The 27948-nt window shown below is 52.4% G+C and overlaps 1 protein-coding gene across 1 annotated transcript; it reads left to right on the top strand.

The window, feature by feature from the left end:
- Positions 1–13183: 13183 nt before the first annotated feature.
- Positions 13184–27675, top strand: LOC126471391 (uncharacterized). Its single transcript, XM_050099515.1, has 3 exons — positions 13184–13239; positions 26062–26469; positions 26985–27675. Exons 1-3 carry the CDS (start codon positions 13184–13186, stop codon positions 27673–27675), a joined length of 1155 nt encoding a protein of 384 aa, XP_049955472.1.
- Positions 27676–27948: the final 273 nt, after the last annotated feature.

Genomic DNA, 27948 nt, shown 5'->3' with positions numbered 1-27948 from the left:
GGAATGGAGAAGGACAAAGGAAGGAAGAAGACATACAAGCAAGGAAGAAGAAGAATGCGGTACATTGACAAGCGTCCGTCTCCGGACGTAGGCGCAAACCATACTCCCAGAGGGGGAGAAAGTGAAGGAAAGAGCCAGAGGTGAGGGGGGGGGGTGAAGACAGGGGATGGGGAAGGATGCGGAAAGGGAAAGTATGCAGCCCGGAAAGGAAGGAAGGCCACATTAGCTCGGAGCCCCGTGCTCGCTACGCACGTATCCACAAAAGAGTTGTGGATCCCCTGGGGGGGTCCATCCACATCAGTGTCCCCCATGTAGAGTTTTACCAGTAACGCAGGCAGTCACGTCAGTCTTATCAGGATTAGGTAGCAGAGCTGAAGGGTTTGAGGGCCGTAAGTGTCACTTTGTTCCTAAAAGCTCCACAGAATCTTACACAGACTTTATAGTTCATGACGTGAATGTCTACCTAGTGCCTGATACGGAAATTCATCAGAAAACCCTGTGATGTGAGGACTTGTCCTCATAAAAAGTTTTACCATTAGTCACTGTCTTTAAGTACCCTCCCAAATAGAAGCACCAGGCGACATCACCATCATACACAGTGAACTGCTTCAGCACATGGCACCAATTCACCAGATGTTGTGGAAGTCACAGCCCTTCAAACCGAAAGCCTAGCTGAGCTGGATAAACCTGATGACGATGAGAAGGAGACCCTGTGGCACTATGGACAAATCCCTCTCACTTTGTGCAGCATGAGGAGGTTCCATGCCCCAATTGGTGAGTTGTGGCACAACAAAATCCACATGGCTTCTATTTGTCACACACAGCCTTCCTTGATATAAATGGACATTGACATTCATTCTATTTCATTATTGTCTGCAGGTTAGAATGAATTTTTTATTGGAGTGTTTGTGCTGCAGAAACCGTTATCTCCAAAAGTGAACACCAGATTAACCGTTTCACTCCTCTGCTATCAGACCCGCACAAAGATCGGCTCCCACCATCAGCAACCATCAAATGCAATGTGGTAAGCTACAAACAAACAGCATATTCCAATTCTCACTCAGTTTCTGTCCACCAGAGCTTACATGGTTGAAGGGACTGCAGATGTTTATTTGGTTGTTAAAGGTACTGACACTGAAAATTTAATTGGGTTGCATGCTTTTGTTACCTTTGAATTTTTTATTAATGAAGATATGTATCTTTTGTCAGATTTGGTTCCTTATCAAGACCGAGATTAATTGCGTTCTGAGTCTTCAGATTTGTTTTCTGTGGGATTACGGTGTGTGAACAACTTCACAGCACATATCAATCTAACCATTTGGCTTGGCTGCATTTTTTCACGTCCTTACATGAATGAGTACAACTGAATCTGTTGAGTCACCAGGCTTAATTCGACTTCTTTAGACAAATGAGTGGGCTACACCATAAATGACCATCAAAAACAGGTATGGAACCTCCAAATTTGTGGAGACATCAAATTTATCAGAGTCCTGTTATTGACACACACCTTCTGCCATTAACTGACGATTACTTGCAAAATTGCACTAATCCTATTCCCGAACTGACTGGTGTACAGTCGCCCTGCAGGTTCCATTAAAGGACACAGTGAAACAATTTCTCAAAGTAAGCACACATCTTGGTCTTCATTGATATGAACATTAAATGTTTGGAGTGGCTAGCCCACAGCAAAATTTCAATGCTCACCAGAGCAGCATATGGCCGATGTTGCTCGCTGCATCATCTGTTCCCCCAATATTGCAGTAACAGGCACTTCAACTAAAGAACAGTTACATGAGCTTCATTGTCTAACGTTTTGAACAGCATCTGAAGTGTAATCCAACTGACCCACATTTTCCCCTTTCTCTGCTGTATATCTTGGACACAAAATTTCCATGAACAGTTTTTTTCGTTTTTTTTTGTGGTTTTAGGGCGCACAACTTCAATGGTCATTAGCGCCCAGACTACGTTAAGAATGCACCGCGAGGCACAAGTTTAAAACAACAACTAAAAGGGAAAACACGATAAAAGACAGACTGACAGGCATAGGATTAAAAAAACAGCATAATTAAATGTCCTTAGAGAGGTTTGTCAAGTTGATAAAACGAAGAACGCAAGCAGCTGCTCTTGGGTCATCTGCTAAAATGACATCTAGAGTACATGGCAGGCCAAGATCAAGACGCAGTGTGTTAAAATCCGGACAGGACGTTAAAATGTGGCAGACCGTCAGCAATTGCCCACATGGGCAGAACGGCGCCGGCGCAGCCGTCAGCAGATGGTGATGGCTGAACCGGCAGTGTCCAATTCATAACCAGGCCAAAACGACCTCCCGCCGAGAAGGGCGGGAGGAGGACGTCCAAGCCGCGGGAAGAGGTTTCAAGGCCCGAAGCTTGTCCGTAAGTGCAGCCCAATCGGCATGCCACAGCGATAAAATGCGCCGACAAATTACCCTGCTACAATCTGATGAAGGGACACAACAAGAAGCTGTCCGAGGCTGGACGACCGCAGCCTTAGCCGCAGCATCTGCAGCTTCGTTCCCAGGGATACCGACATGGCCAGGAACCCACATAAAGCTAACCGGAGAAACGACGTCCACCAGCTGCTGAAGAGAGCGTTGGATCCGGTGCACAAAAGGGTGAACCGGATACGGATCACTGAGGCTCTGGATGGCGCTCAGGGAATCGTAGCAGATGACATAAGCAGAATGTCGGTGGCGGCAGATGTAAAGAACAGCCTGGTAGAGGGCAAAGAGCTCAGCTGTGAAGACCGAACAATGGGCATGGAGCCGGTATGTGAAACTTTGTGCCCCGACAATAAAGGAACACCTGACCCCGTCATTGGTCTTTGAGCCATCTGTATAAAGGAAGGTCATATTAATGAACTTCGAACAAAGTTCGACAAAACGGGAGTGGTAGACCGAACCGGGGGTAACCTCTTTTGGGAGCGAGCTGAGGTCAAGGTGAACGCGAACCTGAGCCTGGAGCCAAGGTGGCGTGTGGCACTCACCCACTCGAAAGGTTGCAGGGAGTGAAAAATTAAGGTATTGAAGGAGGCGACGAAAGTGAACTCCAGGGGGTAGCAGGGCAGAGCCATACAACCCGTATTGACGGTCGAGAGAGTCATCAAAAAAGGAACGATAAGACGGGTGGTCGGGCATTGACAGTAGCCGACAGGCATACCGACAAAGCAGTATATCGCGCCGGTAGGTGAGTGGCAATTCACCAGCGTCAGCATGAAGACTCTCTACGGGACTAGTATAAAATGCTCCGATCGCAAATCTTAAACCACGATGTTGTATGGAGTTGAGGTGGCGTAAGATGGATGGCCGTGCAGAGGAGTATACGAAGCTCCCATAATCCAGCTTGGAGCGGACGATCGACCGATATAGACGAAGTAGGACGGTTCGATCCGCTCCCCACGACATACCACTGAGAACACGGAGGACATTTAAAGAACGGGTACAACGGGCAGCCAAATATGACACATGTGGAGACCAGCTAAGTTTCCTGTCAAATGTAAGACCTAAAAATTTTGTTGTCTCCATGAATGGGAGAGCAACGGGACCAAGTTGTAAGGATGGTGGGAGAAACTCTTTGTAGCGCCAGAAGTTAATACAGACCATCTTCTCGGCAGAAAAACTGAAGCCATTGGCGACACTCCAGGAGTAAAGACGGTCAAGAGAGCGCTGAAGACAGCGCTCCCGGACACGTGTACGCTGCGCACTGCAATAGATGGTAAAGTCGTCCACGAAAAGGGAGCCTGATACATCAGCTGGGAGGCAATCCATTATTGGATTGATCGCTATGGCGAAGAGAGCGACGCTCAAAACTGAGCCCTGTGGCACCCGATTCTCCTGGCGAAAGGTGTGACAGGACAGAACCCACACGTACCCTGAACTGTCGATCCATTAAAAAGGAACGAATAAAAAGAGGGAGGTGACCGCGAAGACCCCATGTATGCATGGTGCGGAGAATGCCCGCCCTCCAACAGGTGTCATAAGCCTTCTCCAAATCAAAGAACACAGCCGCGGTCGGGCGCTTCCGCAAGAAGTTATTCATAATGAAGGTCAACAAGGTAACCAGATGGTCAACAGCAGAGCGGCACCTACGAAATCCACATTGTACATTGGTAAGTAGGCGTCAAGACTCGAGCAGCCAAAACAAACGAGAGTTTACCATTCGCTCCATCACTTTACAGACACAGCTGGTAAGCGAGATGGGTCGATAACTGGAAGGCAAGTGCTTGTCCTTCCCCGGCTTAGGAATCGGCACAACAATAGACTCGCGCCAGCATGCGGGAACATATCCCTCAGTCCAGATGCGATTGTAAGTACGAAGAAGAAAACCTTTACCCGCAGGAGAAAGGTTCTTCAGCATCTGAATATGCTGAGAATAAGGCCCTGGAGTGGAGGACCATGACCGGGCAAGTGAGTTTTCGAGTTCCTGCATGGTGAATGGGGCATTATAACTTTCACGATTCGAGGAGCGGAAGTTAGGTGGCCTAGCCTCCTTTGCCCGTTTGCGGGGGAGGAAGGCAGGGTGGTAATGAGCGGAGCTCGAAACCTCTGCGAAAAAGCGGCCGAAGGCATTGGAGACATCCTCCGGGGCCACAAGGACGTCATTCGCGACCATCAAGCCAGAAACTGGTGAGTGGACCTTAGTGCCAGATAGCCGGCGCAGGCTACCCCAGAGAACAGAAGGAGTAAAACTGTTGAAGGTGCTTGTGAAAGCAGCCCAGCTGGCTTTCTTGCTTTCTTTAATAATAAGACGACACTGCACGTAATCGTTTATAAGTGATACAATTCGCCACTGTAGGGTGGCGTTTAAAGGTGCGTAAAGCACGTCGTCGAGAACGTAAAGCGTCTCTACACGCTGCGGTCCACCAGGGGACCGGTACGCGACGTGGAGAAGAAGTAGGATGAGGGATGGAATATTCAGCAGCAGTGAGAATGACTTCTGTGAGGTGGGCGACCTGACGATCGCAGCTTGTGAAGGTTTGATCCTGAAAGGTCATCCTGGAAGAGAAGAGCCCCCAGTCTGCTTTGGAGATGTTCCAACTAGATGAGCACGGGGAGGGGGTATGCTGCAGGATATGGATAACACACGGGAAGTGGTCGCTCGAATATGTATCAGAAAGTGCATACCACTCAAACCGGCGTGCAAGTTGGGTAGTACATATAGAGAGGTCTAAATGGGAATAGGTGTGAGATGTGTCCAAAAGAAAAGTAGGTGCGCCAGTATTGAGGCAGACAAGATTGAGGTGGTTGCAAAGGTCTGCTAACAGGGAGCCCCTTGGGCAGGATGCCGGAGAGCCCCAAAGTGGATGGTGGGCATTGAAGTCTCCAGTTAACAAAAATGGGGCAGGTAGCAGAGCAATAAGCTGCATCATGTCTGCCCTGGTAACGGCAGATGACGATGGAGTGTAAACGGTACAAATGGAAAATGTAAAAGTGGGGAGAGTAATGCGGATGGCAACTGGCTGCAGGCCGGTTCTTTTTTTTTTTTTTTTGTGGTTTTAGGGCGCAAAACTTCTATGGTCATTAGCGCCCAGCCCGTGACGTAGGAAACAGGAAAAAAACGAAATTTAAAATCAGCAGCAATGGGAACAAAGTCATAAAATTTGAGAAACTAAAGGCAGAAGGAATGCTTAAAAATCCACTATAGAAAGGGGTTGGTTGTCCCCAAAAAAAGCTTCAAATGACTGACGTCATTTCACTGTCACTAATAAACTGTAGAACGCGGTCAGCTGAGCGCGTGTCATCTGCTAAAATCAACGATAGATCAGGCGATAGCAGTAGACTGGAGCGTAACGGATTAAAATAGGGGCATTCAATTAAAAGGTGTGACTGTCCACAGCTGAGAGCAGTGGGGACAGAGTGGGGGAGGAGCACCGCTTAAAAGATGTCGATGGCTAAAAAGACAGTGCCCTATCCAGAGTCTAGCTAAAATTACCTCTTCCCGACGACGCGTTCGGGAGGAAGAGGTCCAAGCGCAAGGAAGGGCTTTCACTTCCCGCAATTTATTATGGGGAAGTGTTGACCAATGCGCATGCCATAAATGAGCAACTTGGCGACATAAACCGCTCTGTAGATCGGTAAACGGAAGAGACTGAATAGCTGGCCGAGGAAGAGAGACTGCAGCCTTGGCCTCTATATCGGCCGCCTCATTCCCACAGATACCAGCGGGTCCCGGGAGCCAGAGGAACGCCACTGAGACGCCCCCCAGGTGGAGCAAGCGCAGACAGCCCTGAATCCGGTGGACCAGAGGATGCACAGGGTAAAGAGCTTGGAGACTTAGGAGAGAGCTGAGAGAATCTGAGCAGATTACGTACTGTATCCGCTGATGGCGGCGGATGTAGTGGACAGCCGGGAGAACAGCGTAAAGCTCCGCAGTATAAACCGAACACTGGTCGGGCAGCTGAAAGTGATTTGGGGATTCGCCAACAATATAGGCACTCCCTACACCTAACGATGTTTTCGAGCCGTCGGTGTAAATAAATGTGGCGTCCGTCATTTGTGCACATAGAGCAGCAAATGCCCGACGGTAAACAAGTGTAGGGTTACCACTCTTGGGAAATTGACATAGGTCTCTGAGCAAGTCGATCCAGGGACGGAGCCAAGGCGGTGCTGTACCCCAAGATGTCAAGAAGGTTTTAGGAAAGCGGAAGGAAACAGAATGGAGCAGTTGACGGAAGCGGACTCCCGGGGGTAGTAGGGAGGAGGAGCGGCCTGCATACCTGACATCAAAGGAGGCGTCGAAAAAAAGGTTATGGGCTGGATTAGCAGGCATGGAAGACAGATGGCTAGCATAACGACTCAGAAGGACTGCCCGCCGATTGGACAGCGGAGGTTCAGCAGTCTCAGCATAAAGGCTTTCCACAGGGCTGGTGTAAAAAGCTCCAGACACTAAACGTAATCCACCGTGGTGGATAGAGTCGAGACACCGAAGAATAGACGGCCGAGCAGAGGAGTAGACTATGCTTCCATAATCCAATTTCGAGCGCACTAAGGCGCGATAGAGGCGGAGAAGGACCACTCGGTCCGCTCCCCAAGAGGTACCATTCAGGACACGGAGGGTGTTAAGGGAACGCAGACAGCGAGCCGAAAGATAGGAAACGTGGGAGGACCAGCACAGTTTTCTGTCAAACATAAGACCCAAGAATTTAGCGACGTCGGAAAACGGAAGGTTGACAGGACCTAGATTTTTTTTTTTTTTTTTTTTTTGTGGTTTTAGGGCGCACAACTTCAATGGTCATTAGCGCCCTGACTACTCTAAGAATACACCACGAGGCACAAGTTGACCACAACAACTAAAAGGGAAAACACGATAAAAGACAGACTGACAGGCATAGGATTAAAAAACAGCATCATCAAATGTCCTTAGCGAGGTGTGTCAAATTGATAAAACGAAGAACACGAGCAGCTGCTCGTGGGTCATCCGCTAAAATGGCATCGAAAGTATTTGGCAGGTTAAGATCGAGGCGCAGTGTGTTAAGATCTGTACAGGACAGTAAAATGTGTCTAACCGTCAGCAAGTGCCCACATGGGCAGAACGGCGCCGGCGCAGCCGTCAGCAGATGGCGATGGCTGAACCGGCAGTGTCCAATTCTTAACCGGGCTAAAATGACCTCCTCCCGCCGAGAAGGGCGTGAAGAGGACGTCCAAGCCACAGGAAGAGGTTTTAAGGCCCGAAGCTTGTTGTCGGTAAGTGCAGCCCAATCGGCATGCCACAGAGATAAGATGCGCCGACAAATCACCCTGCTAAAATCGGACGAAGGGACACAACAAAAAGCTGTCCGAGGCTGGAGGACCGCAGCCTTGGCCGCGGCATCTGCAGCTTCGTTCCCAGGGATACCGACATGGCCAGGAACCCACATAAAGCTAACTGGAGAACCGACGTCCACCAGCTGCTGAAGAGAGCGTTGGATCCGGTGTACGAAAGGGTGAACCGGGTACGGATCACTGAGGCTCTGGATGGCGCTCAGGGAATCTGAGCAGATGACATAAGCAGAATGTCGGTGGCGGCAGATGTAAAGAACAGCCTGGTAGAGGGCAAAGAGCTCAGCTGTGAAGACAGAACAATGGTCATGGAGCCGGTATTTGAAACTTTGTGCCTCAACAATAAAGGAACACCCGACCCCGTCATTGGTCTTAGAGCCATCTGTATAAATGAATGTCATGTCGATGAACTTTGAACGAAGTTCTAAAAAACGGGAGTGGTAGACCGAACCGGGGGTGACCTCTTTTGGGAGCGAGCTGAGGTCAAGGTGAACGCGGACCTGAGCCTGGAGCCAAGGTGGCGTGCGGCTCTCGCCCACTCGAAAGGTTGCAGGGAGTGAAAAATTAAGGTGTTGAAGGAGGCGACGAAAGCGAACTCCAGGGGGTAGCAGGGCAGAGACATACAACCCGTATTGACGGTCAAGAGAGTCGTCAAAAAAGGAACGATAAGACGGATGGTCGGGCATTGACAGTAGCCGACAGGCATACCGACAAAGCAGTATATCGCGCCGGTAGGTGAGTGGCAATTCGCCAGCGTCAGCATGAAGACTCTCTACGGGACTGGTATAAAATGCTCCGATCGCAAGTCGTAAACCCCGATGTTGTATGGAGTTGAGGCGGCGTAAGATGGATGGCCGTGCAGAGGAGTATACGAAGCTCCCATAATCCAGCTTGGAGCGGACGATCGACCGATATAGACGAAGTAGGACGGTTCGATCCGCTCCCCACGACAGACCACTGAGAACACGGAGGACATTTAAAGAACGGGTACAACGGGCGGCCAAATAGGACACATGTGGAGACCAGCTAAGTTTCCTGTCAAATATAAGGCCTAAAAATTTGGTTGTCTCCACGATTGGGAGAGCAACGGGACCGAGTCGTAAGGACGGTGGGAGAAACTCTTTGTAGCGCCAGAAGTTAATACAGACCGTCTTCTCGGCAGAAAAACGGAAGCCATTGGCGACACTCCAGGAGTAAAGACGGTCAAGAGAACGCTGAAGACAGCGCTCCAGTACACGTGTACACTGCGCGCTGCAATAGATGGTAAAATCGTCCACGAAAAGGGAGCCTGATACATCAGCTGGGAGGCAATCCATTATTGGATTGATAGCGATGGCGAAGAGAGCGACGCTCAAGACTGAGCCCTGTGGCACCCCATGCTCCTGGCGAAAGGTGTCGGACAGGACAGAACCCACACGTACCCTGAACTGTCGATCCATTAAAAAGGAACGAATAAAAAGAGGAAGGCGACCGCGAAGGCCCCATGTATGCATGGTGCGGAGAATGCCCGCCTTCCAACAGGTGTCGTAAGCCTTCTCCAAATCAAAGAACACAGCCGCGGTCGGGCGCTTCCGCAAGAAGTTATTCATAATGAAGGTCGACAAGGTAACCAGATGGTCAACAGCAGAGCGGCGCCTACGAAATCCACATTGTACATTGGTAAGTAGGCGTCGAGACTCGAGCAGCCAAACCAATCGAGAGTTAACCATTCGCTCCATCACTTTACAGACACAGCTGGTAAGCGAGATAGGTCGATAACTGGAAGGCAAGTGCTTGTCCTTCCCCGGCTTAGGAATTGGGACAACAATAGACTCGCGCCAGCATGCGGGAACATGTCCCTCAATCCAGATGCGATTGTATGTACGAAGAAGAAAACCTTTACCCGCAGGAGAAAGGTTCTTCAGCATCTGAATATGAATAGAATCTGGCCCTGGAGCAGAGGACCGTGATCGGCCAAGTGCGTTTTCGAGTTCCCGCATGGTGAATGGGGCATTATAACTTTCACAATTCGAGGAGCGGAAGTTAGGTGGCCTAGCCTCCTCTGCCTGTTTGCGGGGGAGGAAGGCAGGGTGGTAATGAGCGGAGCTCGAAACCTCTGCGAAAAAGCGGCCGAAGGCATTGGAGACAGCCTCAGGGGCCACAAGGACGTCATTCGCGACCTTCAAGCCAGAAACTGGTGAGTGGACCTTAGTGCCAGATAGCCGGCGCAGGCTACCCCAGACAACAGAAGAAGGAGTAAAACTGTTGAAGGTGCTTGTGAAAGCAGCCCAGCTGGCTTTCTTGCTTTCTTTGATAATACGACGACACTGAGCACGTAATCGTTTATAATTGATACAATTCGCCACAGTAGGGTGGCGTTTAAATGTGCGTAAAGCACGTCGACGAGCACGTAAAGCGTCTCTACATGCCGCGGTCCACCAGGGGACCGGTACGCGACGTGGAGAAGAAGGAGGGTGAGGGATGGAATATTCAGCAGCAGCGAGAATGACTTCCGTGAGGTGTGCGACCTGACGATCGCAACTTGTAAAGGTTTGATCCTGAAAGGTCGCCCTGGAAGAGAAGAGCTCCCAGTCTGCCTTGGAGATGGTCCAATTAGAGAAGCACGGAGAGGGGGTATGCTGCAGGAGATGGATAACACACGGGAAGTGGTCGCTCGAATATGTATCAGAAAGTGCATACCACTCAAACCGGCGTGCAAGTTGGGGAGTACATATAGAGAGGTCTAAATGGGAATAGGTGTGAGATGTGTCCGAAAGAAAGGTTGGGGCGCCAGTATTGAGGCAGACAAGATCGAGCTGGTTGAAAAGGTCTGCTAACAAGGAGCCCCTCGGGCAGGATGCTGGAGAGCCCCAAAGGGGATGGTGGGCATTGAAGTCTCCAGTTAACAAAAGTGGTGTAGGTAGCTGAGCAATAAGTTGCATCACGTCTGCCCTGGTAACGGCAGATGACGATGGAGTGTAAACGGTACAAAAGGAAAACGTAAAAGTGGGGAGAGTAATGCGGATGGCAACTGCCTGCAGGCCGGTGTGCAACGTGATGGGATCGTAGTAAATATCATCCCGGACCAGCAACATAACCCCTCCATGAGCTGGGATACCTACCACAGGGGGTAGGTCAAAACGCACTGAGGTGTAGTGTGCCAAGGCAATTTGATCGCATGGGCGTAGCTTCGTTTCCTGGAGGGCTACGACGAGCGGACGGTGCAAGCGGAGCAGCAACTTCAAGTCCTCTCGGTTGGAGCGAATGCTGCGAATATTCCAGTGAATAAGTGCCATCATAAGAAAAGGAAGATGAGAGAAGTGGTCACCTCGAAGGCCGCTTAGGGCCTGGCTTCGAGCGAGCACTGCCGCCGCTATCAGTAGGCGGACAGTCATCGTCCATGTGGTCTATAGGGTCATCGGCCATCTCGGGAGGATGGCCGGGAGGGGGAGCTTCCTCCGCCAGTGAACGGCCAGATGTACGGCTACCAGCGGTGCGGCCAGGCGAAACAGATGACGGCCTGGGGCGGCAACCGCTGGGTGGCGCAGGAGAAGGAATGCGCCGTGGCGGGGAAGGAGAACTGTGCTTCCTATGCGCCTTTTTGGAAGGACGTGTAGTGGAAGTACCGGTCGAAGGCTGGGAGGTCGAGGTACGGAGGAAGTCTGCACGGGATGGTTCCTTCTTGAAGGCCCGTGCATCTGACTTCGATGTCTTCGTCTTAGCAGAAGCTGAGGAAGGTGCTCGTGTCTGTGGGGTGATGGGAGGAAGAGGAGACGTCGACCGCGCGATCTTAGCACTGGCCGAACGGACGACCGTGGTGCTGAAGGTCAGATCGCATGTCTGGGTTGCTACCTCCCGGGTAGTCCGAGGAGAGGCGAGGACAGTACTGTATTTCCCCGCTGGGAGCAGCGTGGGCTTCCTACTAGCCAATAGCTTGCGAGCAGCCGAGGTGGACACTTTCTCTTTGACCCGAATTTCTTGGATACAGCGTTCTTCCTTATAGACAGGACAGTCGCGGGAGGATGCGGCATGGTCACCCTGACAGTTCACACAACGAGGAGACGGAGGTGGACAGTCACCCTCATGGGCATCCCTGCCACAAGTGACACATTTAGCTGCATTGGAACAAGACTGTCTAGTGTGATTGAAACGCTGACACTGGTAACAGCGCGTAGGTGTCGGGACATAGGGGCGAACAGAAATAACCTCGTATCCCGCCTTAATGCGCGATGGCAGCTTAACACTATCGAAGGTCAAGAAAATTGTCCGGGTCGGTACAAGGTCATTGTTGACCTTTTTCATGACCCTATGGACAGCCGTCACGCCCTGCTCAGCGAGGAATGATTGAAGCTCCTCATCAGTCAATCCGTCGAGGGAGCTAGTATACACTACACCACGAGACGAGTTCAAAGTTCGGTGGGCCTCCACCCGGACAGGGAACGTGTACAGGAGGGTGGCCCGAAGCAGTTTTTGTGCCTGAAAGGCACTCTCAGTTTCTAGTAATAAGGTGCCGTTTCGCAACCTGGTACAAGATTTGACAGATCCGGCTATGGCATCTACGCCCTTCTGAATAACGAAAGGGTTGACAGAGGAAAAATCCTTTCCGTCCTCAGTTCGAGAAACTACGAGGAACTGTGGGGCAGGCGGTAGTACTTTTGTCACTGTTGGCTGGTCACGTTTCCGTTTTTGAGTCGAAGTCGAAAGAGATGGAGTAGAATCCATTGCGGAGGAATCCCCCATGATTGCCAGCGTCTCCGATGGCGCGCTCCTTCCTTGTGGGGACCCTCTCAGAGGGCACTCCCGCCTTAGGTGAATGTTTACACCTCAGGTCACACCTCCCGAGAAACAGACGGAGGGACCAATCGGCATGGTCAGAAGGTATCAGCTCAGGCAATCACCCCTCCCCGGGCCTGGCCTTTACCAGGGGGTACGCGCGAGCCTTACATGTCTACCCAGGGCGGGGAATTACGCGTTACCCCGTCACCGGCTACGCGTGCGAACGCGTGGGTCGGCCTTCAGGCACGCACAGGGAGGAAGGAAGAAGAGGAAAAAGAAGAGAGAGAGGGAGGAAGAGGACAGACTGTCTCAAACGCCGAGGCGGAGACCAGAGAAGGCAAGGAGAAGAAGGTAATGAGAAGGCAAGGAGAAGAAGGCAAGGAGAAGGCAAGGGAAAAAAGGCAATGAGAGGGCAAGGAGAAAAAGGCAATGAGAGGGCAAGGAGAAAAAGGCAATGAGAGGGCAAGGAGAAAAAGGCAATGAGAGGGCAAGGAGAAAAAGGCAATGAGAGGGCAAGGAGAAAAAGGCAATGAGAGGGCAAGGAGAAAAAGGCAATGAGAGGGCAAGGAGAAAAAGGCAATGAGAAGGCAAGGAGAAAAAGGCAATGAGAAGGCAAGGAGAAAAAGGCAATGAGAAGGCAAGGAGAAAAAGGCAATGAGAAGGCAAGGAGAAAAAGGCAATGAGAAGGCAAGGAGAAGTCAAGGGAATGAGTAAGGAAGACAGTGAGGTCGAGAAGAGCAAGGAAAGGAACCAACAAAAGGAAGGAAGAAACGAGAAGTGAAAAACCAAAAAGACCACGATTATAGGTCGTGGAACCGTCCGTCTCCGGACGCAGGCGCTAACAACCCCCGTGAGGGGGATGGACTCCTTTTAGTCGCCTCTTACGACAGGCAGGAATACCGCGGGCCTATTCTAATCCCCGGACCCGCAGGGGGGACAGGACCTAGATGTAAGGAGGGCGGAAGAAACTCCTTATGTCGCCAAAAATTTACACAAACGGTCTTACTGGGTGAGAAACGGAAGCCGGTTTCGATGCTCCACGAGTGGAGGCGATCGAGACATCCTTGAAGACGTCTTTCAAGAAGGCTGGTCCGTTGAGAGCTGTAGTAGATCGCAAAATCGTCCACAAAGAGGGAGCCCGAGACATCAGGAAGGAGAATCCATAATTGGATTAATGGCGATGGCAAACAGTACAACACTCAGCACGGAGCCCTGGGGTACCCCGTTTTCTTGGGAGAAAGTACGGGAGAGAGTAGTGTTCACCCGCACCCTAAATGTGCGCTCTGCCATAAATTCGCGAAGAAAAAGGGGCAGCCGGCCTCGAAAGCCCCAAGAGAACAGTGTGCGGAGGATGCCTGTCCTCCAACAGGTATCGTATGCTCTCTCCAGATCAAAAAATATTGCTACCGTTTGGCGTTTCCGGAGAAAATTGTTCATGATATAAGTGGAGAGAGCAACAAGATGGTCAACGGCAGAACGATGCTTTCGGAATCCGCATTGGGCTGGTGTTAAAAGACTGCGGGATTAAGGCCACCAAGCTGAACGGTAATTCACCATACGCTCCAAAACCTTACAGACACTACTCTCGAGAGAAATGGGGCGATAGCTAGAGGGGAGATGTTTGTCCTTTCCAGGTTTCGGAACGGGAACGACAATAGCTTCCCGCCATCGCCTGGGAAAGGTACTGTCGGTCCAAATTCGATTATAAAGGCGAAGGAGGTAACGCAGGCTATGGGTTGATAAATGCAGCAACATTTGGACATGGATACCATCCGGTCCTGGGGCTTTTTATTTATTTTTTTTTTTTTTTTTGGTAGGGTTTAAGGGCGCTCAACTGCTGAGGTCATTAGCGCCCAGTCACTGGTGTTAGAGCACAAGGAACCTGCTAAAACTCAAGGGGATTGGGGGACATCAAAAGGACCTGACGAAGATGCAGATGAAATAAGTAAAAGGTTAAATGTCTTTGGTCAAGTCAGTTAAAGTTATAAAACGCAGAAGACGAGCAGTTGCTCGAGCGTCATCAGCTAAAACATCCGGTAAGGTAGATGGCAGGGACAGGACAACACGAAATTGACTAAAACGGGGACACGACAATAAAACATGGCGCACCGTTAATGCCTGACCACAAGGGCACTGCGGGGCTGGGTCACCAGAGAGCAGGTAGCGGTGGCTAAACCGGCAATGCCCAATCCGCAACCTGGTCAGAAGGACCTCCTCGCGCCGAGATGGTCGGGAGGAAGTTGTCCGAGCAGTTGGGAGCGGTTTGACTGCCCGGAGCTTGTTTCCTTGGAGGGATGACCAAGCATCCCACCACAAGGACACAAGCCTCTTACATACATCCCCACAAACGTCAGATGACGGGACACAATGGGAGGCTGGCCGAGGCTGGAGGACTGCAGCCTTGGCTGCAGCATCCGCAGCCTCATTCCCAGGCACTCCTACATGTCCGGGGACCCACAGAAAGCTGACAGAACCGCCATTATCAGCGAAACAATGGAGGGACTGCTGTATTCGTTGAATCAAGGGATGGACCGGATAGGGAGCCCCAAGGCTCTGAAGAGCACTGAGTGAGTCAGTGCAGAGGACATACGATGAATGGCGGTGGCGGTGGGCATACTGAATGGCCTGATGGAGAGCAAAAAGCTCGGCCGTAAAGCTGGAACATTGGTCAAGGAGCCGGTATTTAAAGGTGGCGGTCCCGACGACAAAGGCACAGCCGACACCATCGTCAGTTTTGGAGCCATCGGTGTAAATAAAGGTGTGACCAGCAAGTCGAGCACGAAGTTCGACGAACCGTGAGCAATACACTGCAGCCGGAGTACCCTCCTTCGGGAGTGCGCTGAGGTCGAGATAAATACGAACCGGAGCCTGGAGCCAAGGTGGTGTCGGGCTCTCACCCTCTCTGAAGGTGGTAGGGAGGGCAAAATCCAACTGTCGAAGCAGGCGACGGAAGCGGACTCCGGGGGGCAGCAGGGCAGACACATATAACCCGTACTGACGGTCGAGAGAATCAGCGAAGAAGGACTTGTAAGAGGGGTGTTCGGGCATAGACAACAGCCGGCAGGCATACCGACACAGCAGTATGTCGCGCCGGTAGGTCAACGGTAACTCGGCAGCTTCAGCGTAAAGACTCTCGACAGGACTAGTGTAGAAGGCTCCGGTCGCAAGACGTATCCCCCGATGGTGGATGGAGTTGAGCCGGCGTAAGAGGGATGGCCGAGCGGACGAGTAGACGAAGCTCCCATAATCCAGCTTCGATCGGACTATGGACCGATACAAGCGAAGCAGGACAGTGCGATCCGCTCCCCAAGATGAACCGCTAAGAACTCTGAGGACATTAAGGGAACGTGTACAACGGGCCGCCAAATAAGAGACATGTGGAGACCAACACAGTTTCCGGTCCAACGTGAGCCCTAGAAACTTAGTTGTGTCCACGAATGGGAGAACAACGGGACCGAGATGTAAGGATGGCGGAAGGAACGCTTTATATCTCCAAAAGTTGATACAAACCGTCTTCTCTTCAGAGAACCGGAAGCCATTTGCCACGCTCCATGAGTAGAGGCTGTCTAGACAACGCTGGAGGCAGCGCTCCAGGAGGCATGTTCTCTGCGCACTGCAGTAGATCGCGAAGTCATCGACAAAGAGAGAGCCTGAGACATTAGGTGGAATGCAATCCATAATTGGATTGATCGCTATGGCAAAAAGGGCTACGCTCAAGACGGAGCCCTGAGGCACTCCGTTCTCCTGGAGGAAGACGTCGGACAATACGGAACCCACACGTACCCTAAACTTTCGATCCGTTAAAAAGGAATCAATAAAAAGGGGCAGACGACCGCGTAGGCCCCACTTGTGCATAGTGCGGAGGATACCTCCTCTCCAACAGGTATCATAAGCCTTCTCCAAGTCGAAGAACACGGCTACCGTTTGGCGCCTTCGCAAAAAGTTGTTCATGATGAATGTCGACAAGGTCACAAGGTGGTCAACAGCGGAGCGGCGGCGACGAAAGCCGCATTGGACATTAGTAAGTAGTCGTCGAGATTCAAGAATCCAAACTAACCGAGCATTAACCATGCGCTCCATCACCTTACAGACACAGCTTGTAAGAGAAATGGGGCGGTAACTAGAAGGAAGGTGTCTATCCTTCCCGGGTTTGGGTATAGGAACAACAACGGCGTCACGCCAACACATGGGGACCTGACCTTCGGTCCAGACGCGATTGTAGGTACGAAGAAGGAAGCTTTTGCCCGCCGGAGAAAGGTGGGCCAGCATCTGAACGTGAATGGCATCTGGCCCCGGAGCAGAGGACCGGGACAGTGCAAGCGCACGTTCGAGTTCCCGCATAGTAAAGGGGGCATTGTAAGTCTCCAGATTCAGCGAGTGGAAGGAAGGTCGCCGAGCCTCGTCTGCCTCTTTCCTGGGAAGGAAGGCAGGATGGTAATGGGCGGAGCTTGAAACCTCCGCGAAAAAGCGGCCAAAGGCGTTGGAGACAGCCACAGGATCAACAAGGACCTCATTACCTGAGGTCAGGCCAGGTACTGAGGAGTGGGCCTTAATGCCCAACAGCCGGCGCAGGCTACCCCAAACAACGGAAGAGGGAGTAAAACTATTAAAGGAGCTCATGAAAGAGGCCCAGCAAGCTTTTTTGCTGTCTTTGATGACTCCACGGCATTGCGCTCGGAGTCGTTTGTATTCAATACAATTCGCCAACGTAGGATGGCGGCGAAAGGTGCGTAAAGCACGTCGTCGAGCACGGATAGCGTCCCTACAAGCCTCGTTCCACCAGGGGACGGAAACGCGACATGAAGAAGAAGTAGTACGAGGTATGGAACGTTCGGCAGCATTGATAATAACAGCCGTGAGGTATTCGACCTGACTGTCACAACTGGAAAAATCGCGGTCCGGAAAGGTCGCCAGGGAGGAGTAAAGGCCCCAGTCAGCTTTCAGTATGTTCCAGCGCGAAGGACGTGGGGATGGGGTGTGGTGCAGGAGACGAACGACACAGGGGAAGTGGTCGCTCGAATAGGTGTCAGAAAGGACATACCACTCGAACCGACGGGCAAGAGTGGTAGAACAGATCGAGAGGTCCAAGTGGGAGTAGGTATGAGTAGAGTCCGAGAGGAAAGTCGGGGCGCCGGTATTGAGGCAGACAAGATTGAGATGGTTGAAGACATCCGCCAAGAGTGAGCCTCTTTGACAGGATGCAGGAGAGCCCCAAAGGGGATGATGGGCATTGAAGTCGCCAAACAATAAGAACGGCGGGGGAAGCTGATCGATCAGGTGCATCATGTCAGCCCGACTAACAGCAGATGACGGTGGAGTGTAGACGGTACAAACGGAAAAAGTAAAAGCAGAAAGAGTAATGCGGATAGCTATTGCTTGGAGTGGGGTGGTCAATGGGATGGGATGGTAATATACATCGTCCCGAACGAGCAACATGACCCCACCATGAGCTGGGATACCGTCCACAGGGGCGAGGTCATACCGCTCCTTGGTATAGTGGGAAAAGGCAATACGGTCAGTCGGGCGCAACTTGGTTTCCTGGAGACCAAGGACGAGCGGACAGTGCAGGCGGAGGAGCAGTTGTAATTCCTCCCGATTAGATCGAATACCCCTTATGTTCCAATGAAACAACGCCATTGCTAGTCAAAAAGTTGGGGGAACGAGACGGGGAAGAGCTGGTCACCTCGATGGCCGCGGAGGGCCAGGTTGCGAGGCAACAACGCTACAACTGACGGCAGGCGGATCCGGTTCCATCGACTCGTCGCCAGCTGCGGCCGCTGTCCCTGATTGTGTAGGAGGGGCCGCATCATTTGCCGACAAAAGGCCGGCGGAACGCCTGGCAGCAGAGCGTCCCGGCGAAACTGAGGACGGCCGGGAGCAGCGACTCACGGATGAAGCGTCAGATGAAACGCGCCGGGGTGGAGAGGGGGATAGAGATTTCTTCTTGGAGGCCTTCTTGGAAGGCCGAGGAGGCACATGGATGGTGGGCTGGACCCGAAGAAGGTCCTCACGCGCGGGGTCCGTTTTGGAACGCCGGACCTCGGAAGCTGGGGTCCGGAACGTTTCCCCGATGGACGCCTGAGAAGAGGATCGCTTCTCAGGTGGCGTGGGGGGAGGAGGAGGAGGAAGGGTGGCCCCTGGGGCAGGGGGGGTGGGGGCCGCGGGGGAGGAGGATTTGGAAGGGAGGGATTTGGGAGGCGGAGGCAGAGCCCCCTGACAGGCAGAGGAGGCGGAGGGGGGACAGGATAGAGGTGAGGATACAGCGGAAGGAGTGGACACAACTGAGGCAAACGAAGTGGCCAGTGACACGGGATGAAGGCGGTCATACTTCTTCCTGGCCTCAGAATAAGAGAGCCGATCCAAAGTTTTGAGTTCCTGTATCTTTTTCTCCTTCTGATAGGCGGGGCAGTCCGGGGACCTAGGCGAGTGGACGCCAGGACAATTAGGGCACCGAGGTGGTGGGGTGCAAGTATGTTCCTCACGAAGAGGACGTCCACAGTCGCCACAAAGGGGCTCAGCCTCACACCGGGACGACATGTGCCCAAAGCGCAAACACCTAAAACAGCGCATAGGAGGCGGGACGTAAGGTCGCACGTCGCACCGGTAGCACATCACCTTTACCTTCTCCGGGAGAACGTCCCCCTCGAAGGCGAGGATAAAGGCCCCGGTGTCGATGCGACGGTCCTTGGGGCCGCGCTGGACTCGCCGGACGAAATGCACGCCGCGGCGCTCCAGGTTGGCCCTGAGCTCCTCATCAGATTGTAGCAGGAGGTCACGATGAAAAATGACCCCCTGCGTCCTATTGAGTGCCAGATGTGGGACAATGGAGACTGGGATGTCCCCTAGGCGGTCGCACGCCTGGAGTGCCGCCGATTGTGTGGCAGAGGTGGTCTTGATAAGAACGGACCCCGATCTCATCTTGCTGAGAGCCTCGATTTCCCCGAAGACGTCCTCAATGTGTTGAACAAAGAACATGGGCTTGGAGGTGGCGAACGTCCCCCCATCTGTTCGAGAACAGACCAAATAGCGGGGGAAGTACTTCGCCCCAAGCCGGCGGGCCTGTCCCTCCTCCCATGGAGTGGCCAAGGGGGAAAGGGCAGGAGAACCACAACTAGAAACGGTACCTTTTCTTTTGGAAGACTCGGCCGCAGAGCGACCTGATACATGTTGACGTTTCATGTGCGAAACGTCCGCCCCGATACCACCCACTCCGACCAGGGGCTCTCCCCACGGGCGCCACCCAGCCGCAGCAAGGGCCACCTGGCAGGATGACCATTGCCGGGAGTCCTGATGCCCCAAGGAGACGGGCATCTACTCCTTGGCCAACGTGGGGAGGGTGCAGCTCAGGTATCGGCAGTACGATCCCTGTGTTGTCAGGGGGCTACAACCTAGAGGGTACATGACGACCCCACCACAACGGGCTGGCTACCGTGCTGGATTTCTGGTGCCATGGAAAGTCCATCATGATCGCTGGTGCAGATGGAGAGGCACTATGGGCGTAACGTGGACAACCCATCAGGCGTTTGGGCCCAATTTAAGGAATAATGGGTATGGTGACAACGCCGGTGCAATGCTGAGTGCCAAGGTCTTAGTGCACTTAGGACCAGTGGTACACCATGTAAGGTGTCCTTCCCCAAAAGGCTCGTACTTCTGTAGAATTTTGAAAAATGGAGGTCAAACCCCAAGGGGGACCATCACATTAAGGCCAAAACATTTGAGACTCCTTTTAGTCGCCTCTTACGACAGGCAGGAATACCGCGGGCCTATTCTAATCCCCGGACCCGCAGGGGGTGGTCCTGGGGCGAAGGAGCGAGAAGAAGAGAGGGCATGCTGGAGTTCCCGCATGGAGAAAACAGTATTGTAGCTTTCGTGATTTTGAGAGGAGAAAGCGAGATGTCGCACTTCCACTGCACGTTTCTTCGGGAGAAACGCTGGCGAATAATTTGAAGAGCTCGAAATCTCAGCAAAGTGCTGACCCAATGAGTTAGAAATTGCGACGGGGTCCACTAAGGTATCATGCGCGACAGTGAGCCCAGAGACCGGGGAGAAACTAGGCGCGCCTAGAACCGTCGAAGCCGACTCCAAACTTCCGAGGAGGGAGTGAAGGTGTTAAATGAGCTAATAAAGAATTTCCAGCTTGCCTTCTTGCTATCGCGGATGACGCGACGGCATCGCGCACGGAGCTGCTTATATCTGATACAGTTGGCCAAAGTTGGATGGTGACGGAAAATGCGAAGAGCACGTCGCCGCTCACGTATTGCGTCACGGCATGCCTCGTTCCACCAAGGAACTGGGGGGCGCCGGGGCAATTCGGAGGTGCGTGGTATTGAACGTTCCGCAGCTGTGAGAATAACGTCGGTAACATGTGGGACCTCATCGTCGACGCTGGGAAAGCGACGGTCATCGAATGTCGCTAGAGACGAAAAAAGTGTCCAGTCAGCTTGGGCAAACTTCCAGCGTCGCGAGTGCATATATGGCAGTTGAGGCTGCAGTCTAAGAACACATGGAACGTGGTCACTCGAGTGTGTATCATCAAGGGCGAACCATTCGAAGCGCCGAGCTAGCGGAACAGTACCGACCACACGGTCCAAATGACATAAATTTGTCGTGGAGGCAGACAAAAATGTGGGGACCCCAGTGTTGAGGCAGACTAGATCCGCTTGGTGGAAGACGTCTAGCAATAGTGAGCCACGTGGACAAGGATGTGGAGATCCCCAAAGCGGGTGGTGGGCATTGAGGTCCCCAACCAGCAAATAGGGGGGTGGAAGCTGATGAAGATGAAGGAGATCAGCTCGTGCCATTGGTGTGGACGATGGAATGTATACCATACAAAGAGAGAACGTGTATCCAGAAAGGGAAAGACGGATGGCGACAGCTTGGAAGGAACTGTAAGGGGATTGGGTGATAATGGAGAGTATCATGGAGCAGAATCACGAGTCCTCCATGGGCTGGAGTGCCTTCAACAGAGGGGAGGTCATATCGGACGGACTGAAAATGAGGGAGAACAAAGCGATCATGGGGACGCAGCTTTGTTTCCTGAAGACAGAAGATGACTGGCGAGTAGGATCGTAAGAGGATCGACAATTCCTCCCGATTGGCTCGAATGCCGTGGATATTCCAGTGGATAATGGACATAGGGTGAACAGAAAAAGGAGGAACGTGACCAAGGGTGCTGTCAACGACTGCTCAGAGCTTGCGACCGACAGCATGGAATGGCATTCAGTCCAAGGCAGAAGATCCTGATCCATAGATTGGTCAGGAGCAGCTCCTGCCACCAACGATCAGCCAGTTGACCAGCCACCAGCAGTGCGCCTCGGCGACACAGAAGACGGCCGAGAGCGATTTCCGCCAGGTGGTGCTGTAGATGGGACACGCCTTGGCGGAGAAGGAGAGGAACTGTGTTTCTTCGTAGCCTTCTTGGAAGTATGATGTTTAGATGAAGGAGGAACCGATGGTTGTGAAGTTGAGGTACGTAAAAACTCTTCACGAGAATGCTCTTTTTTCGAAGACTTTGCGTCTGACTTTTGGGCTCGAGATTTAGCAGAACCCGACGAAGGGTGAGCCATAGAGTGGGCAGGCGAAAGTGGTGAGGTTGAACGGGCGATCTTTGCGCTGGCCGATCTGACGACCGTGGTACTAAAGGTGAGGTCGCAATTCTGCGTGGCCGCCTCCTTTGTTGGCCGAGGAGAAGCAAGGACAGTGCTGTATTAGCCTTTCTGAGGCATGGTGGGCTGTAGACTGGCGAGTAACTTTCGAGCAGCAAAGGTAGACACCTTTTCCTTCACTCTGATTTCCTGGATGAGCTTTTCGTCCTTAAAAACGGGGCAATCTCGAGAGGAAGCAGCGTTGTCACGCATACAGTTGATGCAGCGAGTGGATGGAGGTGGACAAGCACCCTCATGGGCATCCTTGCCACATGTAACACATTTGGCCGAATTGGAACAGGACTGGCTGGTGTGATTGAACCGCTGACATCGATAGCAACGCGTCGGGTTTGGGACATAAGGGCGAACGGAAATGATCTCATAGCCTGCTTTGATTTTTGATGGGAGTTGACCTTTGTTAAATGTCAAGAAGACAGTGCGGATTGGAATGATGTTCGAGTCAACCCTTTTCATAACCCGATGAACAGCCGTGACGCCCTGGTCAGACAGGTAGTGCTGAATTTCTTCGTCAGATAATCCATCGAGGGAGCGTGTATAAACGACTCCACGCGAGGAATTTCAGGTACAGTGCGGTTCCACCCGGACAGGGAAGGTGTGGAGCAGAGAAGTACGCAGCAATTTTTGAGCCAGGAGGGCACTGTGTGTTTCTATCAACAGGTTGCCATTCCCTAATCTGGAACAAGACTTTACAGGACCCGCAATTGCGTCGACACCTTTCTGAATAATGAAAGGGTTGACCGTGGAAAAGTCGTGACCTTCGTCAGACCGAGAAACAACAAAGAACTGTGGCAACGATGGAAGAACCGTCTGTGGCTGAGACTCAGTGAACTTACGTTTGTGAGCAGACATAGTGGAAGGTGAGGAAACCATTGCGGAAGAATCCCCCATGATTACCGGCGTCTCCGATGGCGCGCTCCTCCCTTGTGGGGGCCCTCACCGAGGGCACACCCGCCTTAGGTGATTGTTCACACCTCAGGTCACACCTCCCGACAAACGGACGGAGGGACCAATCGGCACTTTCGGAAGTTATCAGCTCGGGTAATCACTCCTCCCTGGGCCTGGCCGTTACCAGGGGGTACGTAAGTGTCCTACCTGTCTACCCTGGGCGGGGAATTACGCGTTACCCCGTCACCGGCTACGCATGGAAGTGCGTGGGTCGGCCTTCAGACACGCACAGGGAGAAAAAAAGGGAAAGGGAAAGGAAAGAAAAGGGGGTCTCAAACGCCGCAGCGGAGAAAAGGGCAAGGAGAAGAGGGAAGGAAAAGAGAAGGACAGAGGAAGGACGAGGACTTGCAAGTGTAAAAGCAAGGAATTTGGAACAATTTCGAGCGTCCGTCTCCGGACGTAGGCACAAACCATACTCCCAGAGGGGGAGAAAGGGAAGGCAAGAGCCAGAGGTGAGGGGGGGGGGGGGCGAAGATGGGGGACGGGGAGGGATGCGGAAAGAGAAGGGAAGGTATGCAGCCCGGAAAGGAAGGAGGACCACATTAGCTTGGGGTCCCGTGCTCGCTACGCACGTGTCCACAAAAGAGTTGTGGACCCCCTGGGGGGGCTGCAGGCTGGTGTGCAATGTGATGGGATCGTAGTAAATATCATCCCGGACCAGCAACATAACCCCTCCACGAGCCGGAATACCTACCACAGGGGTTAGGTCAAAACGCACAGAGGTGTAGTGTGCCAAGGCAATTTGATCGCATGTGCGCAGCTTCGTTTCCTGGAGGGCTACGACGAGCGGACGGTGAAAGCGGAGCAGCAACTTCAAGTCCTCTCGGTTGGAGCGAATGCTGCGAATATTCCAGTGAATAAGTGCCATCGTAAGAAGAAAAGAAAGACGAAAGAAGGGGTCACCTCGAAGGCCGCTGAGGGCCTGGCTTCGAGCGAGCACTGGCGCCGCTATCAGTAGGCGGACAGTCATCGTCCATGGGGTCTATAGGTTCATCGGCCATCTTGGGAAGATGGCCGGGAGGGGGAGCTTCCTCCGCCGGTGAACGGCCAGATGTTCGGCTACCAGCGGTGCGGCCAGGCGAAACGGATGACGGCCTGGGGCGGCAACCACTGGGTGGCGCAGGAGAAGAAATGCGCCGTGGCGGAGAAGGAGAACTGTGCTTCCTATGAGCCTTCTTGGAAGGACGTTTGGTGAAAGTACCGGTCGAAGGCTGGGAGGTCGAGGTACGTAGGAAGTCTGCACGGGACGGTTCCTTCTTGAAGGCCCGTGCATCGGACTTTTGGGTCTTCGTCTTGGCAGAAGCTGATGAAGGTGCTTGTGGCTGAGGGGTGACGGGAGGAAGAGGAGACGTTGACCGGGCGATCTTAGCACTGGCCGAACGGACGACCGTGGTGCTGAAGGTCAGATCGCATGTCTGGGTTGCCACCTCCCTGGTAGTCCGAGGAGAGGTGAGGACACTACTGTATTTCCCCGCTGGGAGCAGCGTGGGCTTCCTACTAGCCAATAGCTTGCGAGCAGCCGAGTTGGACACACTCTTTGACACGAATTTCTTGGATACAGTGTTCTTCCTTATAGACAGGACAGTCGCGGGAGGATGCGGCATGGTCACCCTGACAGTTCACACAACGAGGAGACGGAGGTGGACAGTCACCCTCATGGGCATCCCTGCCACAAGTGACACATTTAGCCGCATTGGAACAAGACTGTCTAGTGTGATTGAAACGCTGACACTGGTAGCAGCGCGTAGGTGTCGGGACATAGGGGCGAACAGAAATAACCTCGTAGCCCGCCTTGATGCGCGATGGCAGCTTAACACTATCGAAGGTCAAGAAAAGTGTCTGGGTCGGTACAAGGTCATTGTTGACCTTTTTCATGACCCTATGGACAGCAGTCACGCCCTGCTCAGCGAGGAATGATTGAATCTCCTCATCAGTTAATCCGTCGAGGGAGCTAGTATAGACCACACCACGAGACGAATTCAAAGTTCGGTGAGCCTCCACCCGCACAGGAAACGGGTACAGGAGTGTGGCCCGAAGCAGTTTTTGTGCCTGAAAGGCGCTCTCAGTTTCTAGTAATAAGGTACCGTTACGCAACCTGGAACAAGATTTGACAGATCCGGCTATGGCATCTACACCCTTCTGGATAACGAAAGGGTTGACAGAGGAAAAATCCTTTCCGTCCTCAGATCGAGAAACGACAAGGAACTGTGAGGCAGGCGGTAGTACTTTTGTCACTGGTGGCTGGTCACGTTTCCGTTTTTGGGCAGAAGTCGAGACAGATGGACTGAAATCCATTGCGGAGGAATCCCCATGATTGCCAGCGTCTCCGATGGCGCGCTCCTTCCTTGTGGGGACCCTCTCAGAGGGCACTCCCGCCTTAGGTGAATGTTTACACCTCAGGTCACACCTCCCGAGAAACAGACGGAGGGACCAATCGGCATGCTCAGAAGGTATCAGCTCAGGCAGTCACCCCTCCCCGGGCCTGGCCTTTACCAGGGGGTACGCGCGTGCCTTACATGTCTACCCAGGGCGGGGAATTACGCGTTACCCCGTCACCGGCTATGCGTGCGAACGCGTGGGTCGGCCTTCAGGCAGGCACAGGGAGGAAGGAAGAAGAGGAAGAAGGAAGAAGAGGAAGAAGGAAGAAGGAAGAAGAGGAAGAAGGAAGAAGAGGAAGAAGGAAGAAGAGGAAGAAGGAAGAAGAGGAAGAAGGAAGAAGAGGAAGAAGGAAGAAGAGGAAGAAGGAAGAAGAGGAAGAAGGAAGAAGAGGAAGAAGGAAGAAGAGGAAGAAGGAAGAAGAGGAAGAAGGAAGAAGAGGAAGAAGGAAGAAGAGGAAGAAGGAAGAAGAGGAAGAAGGAAGAAGAGGAAAAAGGAGAGAGAGAGGGAGAGAGATAGAGAGGACAGACTGTCTCAAACGCCGAGGCGGAGACCAGAGAAGGCAAGGAGAAGGAGGCAAGGAGAAGAAGGCAAGGAGAAGAAGGCAAGGAGTAGAAGGCAAGGAGTAGAAGGCAAGGAGAAGAAGGCAAGGAGAAGAAGGCAAGGAGAAGAAGGCAAGGAGAAGAAGGCAAGGAGAAGAAGGCAAGGAGAAGAAGGCAAGGAGAAGAAGGCAAGGAGAAGAAGGCAAGGAGAAGAAGGCAAGGAGAAGAAGGCAAGGAGAAGAAGGCAAGGAGAAGAAGGCAAGGAGAAGAAGGCAAGGAGAAGAAGGCAAGGAGAAGAAGGCAAGGAGAAGAAGGCAAGGAGAAGAAGGCAAGGAGAAGAAGGCAAGGAGAAGAAGGCAAGGAGAAGAAGGCAAGGAGAAGAAGGCAAGGAGAAGAAGGCAAGGAGTAGAAGGCAAGGAGTAGAAGGCAAGGAGTAGAAGGCAAGGAGTAGAAGGCAAGGAGTAGAAGGCAAGGAGTAGAAGGCAAGGAGTAGAAGGCAAGGAGTAGAAGGCAAGGAGTAGAAGGCAAGGAGTAGAAGGCAAGGAGTAGAAGGCAAGGAGTAGAAGGCAAGGAGTAGAAGGCAAGGAGTAGAAGGCAAGGAGTAGAAGGCAAGGAGTAGAAGGCAAGGAGTAGAAGGCAAGGAGTAGAAGGCAAGGAGTAGAAGGCAAGGAGTAGAAGGCAAGGAGTAGAAGGCAAGGAGTAGAAGGCAAGGAGTAGAAGGCAAGGAGTAGAAGGCAAGGAGTAGAAGGCAAGGAGTAGAAGGCAAGGAGTAGAAGGCAAGGAGTAGAAGGCAAGGAGTAGAAGGCAAGGAGTAGAAGGCAAGGAGTAGAAGGCAAGGAGTAGAAGGCAAGGAGTAGAAGGCAAGGAGTAGAAGGCAAGGAGTAGAAGGCAAGGAGTAGAAGGCAAGGAGTAGAAGGCAAGGAGTAGAAGGCAAGGAGAAGAAGGCAAGGAGAAGAAGGCAAGGAGAAGAAGGCAAGGAGAAGAAGGCAAGGAGAAGAAGGCAAGGAGAAGAAGGCAAGGAGAAGAAGGCAAGGAGAAGAAGGCAAGGAGAAGAAGGCAAGGAGAAGAAGGCAAGGAGAAGAAGGCAAGGAGAAGAAGGCAAGGAGAAGAAGGCAAGGAGAAGAAGGCAAGGAGAAGAAGGCAAGGAGAAGAAGGCAAGGAGAAGAAGGCAAGGAGAAGAAGGCAAGGAGAAGAAGGCAAGGAGAAGAAGGCAAGGAGAAGAAGGCAAGGAGAAGAAGGCAAGGAGAAGAAGGCAAGGAGAAGAAGGCAAGGAGAAGAAGGCAAGGAGAAGAAGGCAAGGAGAAGAAGGCAAGGAGAAGAAGGCAAGGAGAAGAAGGCAAGGAGAAGAAGGCAAGGAGAAGAAGGCAAGGAGAAGAAGGCAAGGAGAAGAAGGCAAGGAGAAGAAGGCAAGGAGAAGAAGGCAAGGAGAAGAAGGCAAGGAGAAGAAGGCAAGGAGAAGAAGGCAAGGAGAAGAAGGCAAGGAGAAGAAGGCAAGGAGAAGAAGGCAAGGAGAAGAAGGCAAGGAGAAGAAGGCAAGGAGAAGAAGGCAAGGAGAAGAAGGCAAGGAGAAGAAGGCAAGGAGAAGAAGGCAAGGAGAAGAAGGCAAGGGAAAGAGTAAGGAAGACAGTGAGGTGGAAAAGAGCAAAGAAAGGAACCAAACAAAGGAAGGAAGAAACGAAAAGTGAAAAAGCAAAATGACCACAAATAGAGGTCGTGGAACCAACCGTCTCCGGACGCAGGTGCTAACGACCCCCTTGAGGGGGTGGGACTCCTTTTAGTCGCCTCTTACGACAGGCAGGAATACCTCGGGCCTATTCTAATCCCCGGACCCGCAGGGGGGATGTTGTTAGTGACTGGAGTTTGTGGTAAACTACTTTTCTTAGGTTGCCTT

This window comes from Schistocerca serialis, chromosome 3 (assembly GCF_023864345.2).
Source record: "Schistocerca serialis cubense isolate TAMUIC-IGC-003099 chromosome 3, iqSchSeri2.2, whole genome shotgun sequence".
NCBI classification, from domain to species: domain Eukaryota; kingdom Metazoa; phylum Arthropoda; class Insecta; order Orthoptera; family Acrididae; genus Schistocerca; species Schistocerca serialis.
The sequence above is the reverse complement of the archived record's forward strand: the minus strand, read 5'-3'. Positions and strand labels throughout refer to the sequence as shown.

Coding starts and splice junctions, on each gene's coding strand:
- LOC126471391 (XM_050099515.1), top strand. CDS start 13,184: ATGAGAAGGCAAGGAGAAAAAGGCAATGAGAAGGCAAGGAGAAGTCAA. Junction 13,240..26,061: donor AGGAGAAGTCAAGGGAATGA/GTAAGGAAGACA, acceptor TCAAACGCCGAG/GCGGAGACCAGAGAAGGCAA. Junction 26,470..26,984: donor AAGAAGGCAAGGAGTAGAAG/GCAAGGAGTAGA, acceptor GGCAAGGAGTAG/AAGGCAAGGAGAAGAAGGCA.